Source organism: Aythya ferina (genome assembly GCF_964211825.1).
Source record: "Aythya ferina genome assembly, contig: HAP1_SCAFFOLD_37, whole genome shotgun sequence".
In the NCBI taxonomy this organism is placed as follows: Eukaryota; Metazoa; Chordata; class Aves; order Anseriformes; family Anatidae; genus Aythya; species Aythya ferina.
The window spans coordinates 446,504-454,425 of record NW_028181461.1 but is presented as its reverse complement, the minus strand read 5'-3'; the positions used below and the strand labels follow the sequence as shown (position 1 = coordinate 454,425).

General features: G+C 48.2%; 1 protein-coding gene across 1 annotated transcript; it reads left to right on the top strand.

Annotated features, from left to right (window-relative positions):
- Positions 1 to 1,252: 1,252 nt before the first annotated feature.
- Positions 1,253 to 2,167, top strand: LOC311428284 (olfactory receptor 14J1-like; the record flags this gene model as incomplete). The annotated part of the gene is made up of 1 exon (XM_084539810.1): positions 1,253 to 2,167. The coding sequence occupies one exon, from the start codon at positions 1,253 to 1,255 to the stop codon at positions 2,165 to 2,167; it is 915 nt and encodes a 304-aa protein (XP_084395936.1).
- Positions 2,168 to 7,922: the final 5,755 nt, after the last annotated feature.

Here is a 7,922-nt window from a genome sequence, read left to right as displayed (position 1 = left end):
GAGTGGGGAGTATGAACAAATGGCTGTGTGGTGCTTAGCTGCTGGTTGGGTTAAACCACAACGTCATGGTAGAAACCCTCACCCTAATAGCAGAAAGCATACTTTTAAAATCCATCTACCCTTTGTTCAGAGAGGAGCAGTTGGTGATGACATCAGTCTGCTCCAAGCACCACACCCCAGCAGAGACCCTGCTGCCTTCAGGAGCTGTCAGCCCTGAGGCCTTGGGGACACTTCAAGGGAGCCCAATGGCACAGAGCAAGCGATGCCATGGTTGGGTTCTGTGCTGCTGAGCTGGGCTGGGCTCCTGGGCACAAGGGGAGCTCCTGGCAAGAGGGCAGCACTGCAGAGATACAGCTCTGCCCAGGAGCAGCTCCTCTGCACAGCGCAGCAGGGCTGGGGGCTCTCACCACAAGTGGCACAGGGAGAGGAGAGAAGGAGAGAGGGCTTGGAGGCAGTGAGGAGTGCAGCAACAGTGGGTAGCGTGTGGCAGGACAGATTTGCAGCCTCTTAACACCATGAGGCTCTGGCAACAGGGCAAAGCAGGTGCAGTTGCCAGAGGGGTCTTCTACAGCTGGCACATCCGATGCCTGATACAGCATCTGTCCAGACTGTTCTCTCTGTTTCTGAAGTACTTTAGAGAATGGCATTTATGAGAGGGCATTTCAAGAGGAAGATTGAGGCTTGATTTATCTGAAGGGTAAGTCTTTTTCTGCAGTCTGTGCTTTCAGATTCCTGCAGTGGAGGGGGGGCAGGTTTCATGGTAATGGACTCTCAGTATTTTGCAGGAGACTCAGATGCCCAGGACTTCTGTTTTAGAAAAACTCATCAGGTGTGGTGGGGTAGCAACAACAAACAATCTGACCCCATAAAAGGAAAATTAAAAAAAAAATAAAAATCCATATATATATATATATCTGATCTGAAGTTAGGTGACCTGGGAGCAACACTGGGGCAAAGTTCTTTGATATTGGGGGTGAAGTGAGTCTGAGATTACTCTGTGTTCCTCTTTACTTCTGCCAGGGCATAACTGACTCTTCCATTTCCCACAGAGGAGTCCCCTGCTCACAGGGATACCCTCAGGCAGCATCAGGAAGAACTTATGAAAAGGACCTGCCAAATGACTTCCTGGAAGTGGTTAATGTTTTTGGCAATTTTAAATAAGAGATGGGATGAGTTTTCTTCTGATAAGTTGGTTGTACGTTATTACTGTTCTTTCTCTTCTTTGTGCAGGACCATATCCCCAGAAAGGCAGATGTCCAATAGAAGCTCCATAACTGAGTTTCTCCTGCTGCCATTTGCAGACACACGCAAGCTGCAGCTCCTGTATTTCGGGCTCTTTCTTGTCATCTACCTGGCTGCCCTCCTGGGCAACGGCGTCATCCTCACAGCTGTAGCCTGTGACCACCACCTCCACACCCCCATGTACTTCTTCCTCTTCAACCTTGCCCTCCTTGACCTTGGATCCATCTCCACCACTGTTCCCAAAGCCATGGCCAATTCTCTGTGGGACACCAGGGCCATCTCCTATCAAGCGTGTGCTGCACAGGTCTTCTTTTTTGTCTTATTGGTTGGAGCAGAATATTGTTTTCTCACCATCATGGCCTACGACCGCTACATTGCCATCTGCAAACCCCTACACTATGGGAGCCTTCTGGGCAGCAGAGTTTGTGTCCAGATAGCAGCAGCTGCCTGGGGCAGTGGCTGTCTCAATGCTGTCCTGCACACGGCCATTACATTTTTACTGCCCCTCTGCCAAGGCAATGCTGTGGACCAGTTCTTCTGTGAAATTTCCCAGATCCTCAAGCACTCCTGCTCAAATGCCTACCTCACAGAAGTTGGGGCACTTGTATTTAGTTTTTCTTTAGCATTTGGCTGTTTTGTCTTCCTTGTGTTGTCCTATGTGCAGATCTTCAAGGCTGTGCTGAGGATTCCCTCTGAGCAGGGTCAGCACAAAGTCTTTTCCACGTGCATCCCTCACCTGGCCGTGGTCTCCCTGTTTGTCAGCACCATCATGTTTGCCTACCTGAAGCCCCTCTCCATCTCTTCCCCATCCCTGGACCTGATGGTGGCAGTTCTCTACTCGGTGCTGCCTCCAGTAGGGAACCCTTTCATCTACAGCATGCGGAACAAGGAACTCAAGCAAGCTCTATGGAAACTGATGACTTGATGTGTTTCAGAAGAAATTAATTTTCAATCTACTTCTGCAAATGATTTAAAATGTCACTTATTAAAAGAACAGACTATATTCTCTTTCTTTTTTCTTTGTGTGTGTCTGTGTGTATACGAGCATGTGTTTTTAGTATTGGTATTTTTTAGTTTCAATTCATCTATGGATTTCCAATAAACTGTCATTATTTGTCCCACTTCCGTTTCAGTATGTATGTGTTGAATGTATATACTGAAACTCTATACATGAGGAGCCTATCTCCCTGTGAACTTAAACAAAAGGAAGGATCCTGCAGTGCCTTCTCTGTCTGACATCCTTCCTCTGAGACCTGGTCTGGATCTGCAGGGACAGTGCCCGTGTGCAGAGGAAAAGAGTCCCATCCCATCAGCACGGCCAGGGAGCACCAGCACTTGGTGCATGCAGAGTTGCTCTCTTGCCACTGCCACTCTCTCCTACTGAGCCCTCCTGGTGGAGGCAGGCCCGGCTGCTCCTGTAGCTTGGTGCCAGTGCTGCTGTGGGGCTGTGCTGGGACTGCAGGTAGGGACAGGAAGTGGGCACGGCAGTGGCACAGCTGGTCTCCAGAGAAGTGTTTCAGTACTCAGAAAAGATCTTCTCAGGGCACTGCTTGAAGGCTGACATCTTCTTAAAAAACTGTGGTCAAGAACATTTTCAAGGAATAGACAGCAAAGATCATTGCCTTTCGTGTTTCTCCATTAGCTCAGTGTGTTGAAGTCAGGATCACAGCATGGTCATGTAGGGACTGAGGGCTCAGCAAGGACTCATTTGCTGTTGGTTGCACCTGGCAGGCAGGGAAAAACCATAGAGCCATTAGCTCACTGCCACCATATGAATCGAAAACAGAAAAAGTGCAAGAACTCTTCACTTGAGGTAAAATCAATCTAATAAGAAAACAAATAACAACAACAAAAGAATAAAAATAAAACATAAAAATATAAATAAATAATAAAAAAAAAGAATAATAAAATAATAAAAAATAAAAAGAAATCCACCTGTAGCCCATGGAGAGGAGCCCACGCAGGAGAAGCTGACCTGGCAGGAGCTGCTGCCCATGGGGGCCCCAGGTTGGAGCAGTTTGCTCCTGACTGATGGACCCTGTGGTATGGACCCATGTCTGGAGCAGTTCTTGAAGAGCTGCTGCCTGTGGGAAGCCCATGCAGGATCAGTTTGGGAAGGACAGTATCCCATGGGAGGGACCTCACAGCACAGGGGAAGAGAGCAACCGAGAAGGAGTGGTGAAGACAAAGTGCTATAGACTGACCACAGCCCCCATTCCCCCATTCCCCTGCACCGCTTGGGGGGACGAGGTGGAAGAGGGTGGATGGGGGTAAGGCGTTTTTGGTTTCTTTCCTTTGTTTCTCACTTCTCTAGCTTGTTAGTAATAGGCAATAAATTTTACTGTCTTCCTACTCTGAATCTATTTTGCCCGTCATGATAATTGATGAGTCATCACCCATCCTCATCTAAACCCTTGAGCCTTTTGTGTCATATTTTCTCCTCCTTTCCCTTCGAGGAGGGGGAGTAAGAGAGCGGTCGTAGTGGAATTTGGCTGCCCACTGGAGTAAAACCACGACTGTGGCAAACTCATAAAGCTCAACAAGGCCAAGTAGAAGGTCCTGCACCTGGTCAGCGCACTCCAAGCACAAATACAGTCTGGGTGGAGAATGGATGAGGTGATTCTCCCCCTTTATTCTGCTCTCATGAGACCCTACCTAGAGTAGTGTGTTAAGTTCTGGGGTTCTCAGTATGAGAAGGATATAAAGCTATTAGAGTGAGTCCAGACAAGGATGCAAGGATGATCAAGAGGTTGTAACACCTCTCATGCATGGCATCGCTAGTCAGTTGAGGGAAGTGATTGTCCTGCTCTACTATGCGCTGGTGCAGCCTCACCCTGAGTACTGTGTGCAGTTCTGGGCACCACAGTACAAAAAGGATGTAAAACTGTTGGAGGGTGTCCAGAGGAGGGTTACGAAAATGGTGAAGGGTCTAGAGGGGAAGACGTATGAGGAATGGCAGAAGGCACTGAGCCTGTTAAGCCTGCAAAATAGGAGGCTGAGAGGAGACCTCATCACGGTCTACAGATTCCTTGCAAGGGGGAATGGAGGGCAGGCACCGATCTATTCTCCTTAATCACCAGTAATAGGACCTGAGGGAATGGTGTCAAGCTGAGAAGAGGGGTTTAGGCTAGACATCAGGAACAGGTTCTTCTCTGAGAGGGTGGTCACACACTGGAACAGGCTCCCAAGGGAAATAGTCACTGCACCAAGCCTGTCTGAATTTAAGAAGTGTTTGGACTGTGCACTTAGTCACATGGTCTAAAATTTTGGGTAAACGTGTGTGGTGCCAGGAGTTGGACTCGATGATCCTTATGTGTCCCTTCCAACTTGAGATATTCTATGATTCTATGATTCTATGATTCCTATTAAAACTTGCTGAGGGAGCTGAGGTTGTTCAGCCTGGAGAAGAAAAGGCTCTGAGGAGGCCTTATTGCGTCCATCTAATACTTAAATGGGGCTACAGAAAAGCTGGGGAGAGACTTTCTTTCAGGGTGTTCAGTGAAAGGACAAGGGGAATGGTTTTAAACTGAAAGAGGGTAGATTTAGAGTAGATACTCAGATGAAATTCTTGACTTGAAGGTGAGGCTCTGGCACTGGTGCTGTGGGTCCAGAGGTCACCCAGAGAGAGTTTAGATCAGGTCATGGTCTTGTGTTTGAAGGAATAGCTGGCAAGAATGGAGAGGCATCAGTGAAATCATGGGAATAGCAGAGTGACAGCCAGGTGGGGAAGAGAAGTGGCTGTCTGCAGCCTTCAGAGAGAAGTGGGACAGCATAGGAAAGCCTGTGGAGGAGAAGGCAGAGGGCTCTGACAAGAACAGAAGGCTTCAGCAGCACTAACATCTTTGTTCCTTTGGCCATGGCTTATGAGGAGACGTGTTATGGCATTGGGACCATGTATTCTCCTTTCAGCCATGTGAAAACGCTAGAAGGTATCATAACATTGTCCTTCACATGATATTATGGGCATTAAACCCTACCCCACAGACTCCAGGAAGAGCTCTGAGTGAGACATGCGGGTGCTGGGGGTACAGGATCTCCCCTCCCAGTGGCTGGGGTCAGGCTTTGGCCTTCTGCTTCACCAAAACAAACCAAGACTTTTCTCAGCACAGTGCCTTTGGCTATCTGTAATCATGGCTTCCAATTATCTGCCTTAACAGTTCCCATGGGAGGCTTTCATAGTAACAGACTTGAATAGCCAACAGAGTATAGAGTATGGAGTACTCTAATACTACGGAATAGAGTAGTCAACAGAGGTGAGACAGGTGCTCTGATGTTATGAAAGCCATCAGAAGGCTGATCACAGTTAGATGACTGATATGGGAAGGTCAGAAGTAGCCTGACCAGGACAAATTTGGGGGAGGGAAGAGGAAAGGAAAAGGAGCTTGGAAGCTTACCTTTGTAGAGGTAAGACAGTTCATGTAATGTTGATGCTGCTGTAACACTGACTTAAAACTTGTCACATATGGCCCTTACAGTATTTTCAACAGTAACAATAATCCCTCAACCTATACATTAGCCCAACACCCTGACAGGAATCCACTACTATAAGGCAGACCTCAAAGTATCACTTGAAGCAAAACTCAGCCCATAGTCCCTTTCCCTTACCTTTACTCTCTTGCAGTGTCACTGCCCTTAACACTAACATTAAAATGTTCTATTTAACCCTAGACTTCTTGACAGACCTAAACAAAACCCTTAACCATAATGCGTGCCCATACCCTAACCAGAGACCTGACAGCACAAGCAGAACACCAAACACTCCATCTAAAACTTTGTTTAATCTCTAACCCAGAAAGGTAAAATCTAGTCCTTAGGAGACTAGAGAGAAGTCAGCTCTGCCTCAGGATATCCTGCCCCAGCAGGAGGAATGTGACTGTGGAAGGGACTGTGAGGTCACTTCTGTCTGTAGGTGGCAGGTCACCCTTGACTTCTCCCTGGGATTGGTACGTTTTGGCTGACATTTGCCAGTGGTACTGGTAGGCCAGCAGAAGGTACCTGGTTGGCATGCTTACTGTGGGATACCCTCTGCCTACAGACCCAGGAGGACCCAGACAGAAAGAAGGCCCCAAGTTGGGTTGTCCTGTCCCGTCTACTTGAGTCCGTGACTGGACAGCAGGAGGCACAAGGCTTGGCTGTGTCTAGCCAAGAAGCTGCAAGGCCAGCAGCAGGCCCATGGCTTGGAAGATGCTGGTGAGGTGACTTGTGTCTGGTTGGCTGACAGGCTGCAAGGAGCCTGATGAGTTGGGATGCCTACTTTAGGAGTGGTTTCCGCCGAGATGGAGCTTTCTTTTGTGGAAGGAAAAAGCAGGAGAAAAAACTTCCACAGAGTGCACCTTGGAAGGTTGGCTCTGGCCATGAGGAGGAAGAAATGTCCCTCAAATGGTCATGTTGTGGTGCCAGAGGTCACCCAAAGAGTGTGTTTAATCAGACCCTAGCTTTGTGTTTCAAGGACCAAGTGGTGAGGGTTGATGAGACATCGGTGAAATGACGGAAATGCTGGGAGGAGAGCAGGGTGCTGAACAGAGATAGGTGTCTGAAGACTTCAAGGAAATAAGACAAAGTGTTGGACAGAATGGGAAAGCCTGCAGAGGAGAAGCAGAGGGTGCTTTTAAAAATGAAAGACCCCAACAAGGGTCCCCTTTGCTAGAACTTATGAGGAGATATTTTATATTCACTGTGATGAGGCTTCATTGATTCCTTTCAACCCCGTGCAGCACCTCAGAGCTGTCATACCACTGTTCTTGTGGCATCACACTGCCCACCACATCCCCCAGACCCCAGGAAGAGCCTTGAACTGGATGTGGGGGTGCAGGATCTCCCCTCCAGTGGCTGGGGTCAGGCCTTGGCTCTTCTGCTTCACCAAAACCAACCAAGACTTTTCTCAGCACATTGCTTTGCCTGTCTGCAATCATGGCCTCCAATTGTCTGCCCTAACAAGTCCCTGAGGAGAATCTCTTGGTAACGGCCCTCAGTGGGGCCCATTAATACTCCAAGTCACTTCAACTTCTCCTTCTGACTTTACTTGATCAAGCGGTTACGCATTGGGTGCTGCCATGTTCTGCCTGCTGCTGCGCCCAGGCCTGCTGTCCCGCGGGCCTCCGCTCACCCACCGCCACCGCTGCTTTCCCCCCCGCCAACCTCCACCCCTTGGCGGCCCCCCCTCAGCCCGCCGGCCCCTCTGCTGGTGCTGCGGGCCACTGCCAGCAGCTCAGCCAAGGATGTGGGTGGATCCCCTGAAAAGGCGGACACAGATCTCAGCAGTGAAAACAAGAAACTCAATAAATGTCAGCAGCTGAAAAAAGTTTTCAAAGAGTGTGGTGTTGTAGGGGTTTCATTCCATGTTGGAATTTCATTAGTATTTCTAGGAATCTTTTACCTGACTGTATCAAGTGGTGTGACATAATTATTTGCCATTATATCACAGAATAAAAACAGAATGGATGACATTCTGTTTTGTAGGCCAGAATGCTTCCAGGATTCAGATCTAAAGTTTATTCAGAATACGCTAGAAGCAAAACGGTTGAAGTTAGCCCCAGAGAAGGTTCAATGGAAACAGCCATGGCTATACTTGGGATGGAAAATATCAGACTTTACCATTCGTCCACAGAAAGTTGATATATCTACAGTGTAACTTAATTTGACAGATGCACAAACGTTCCTGGGTAACATTCAGTGGGGTT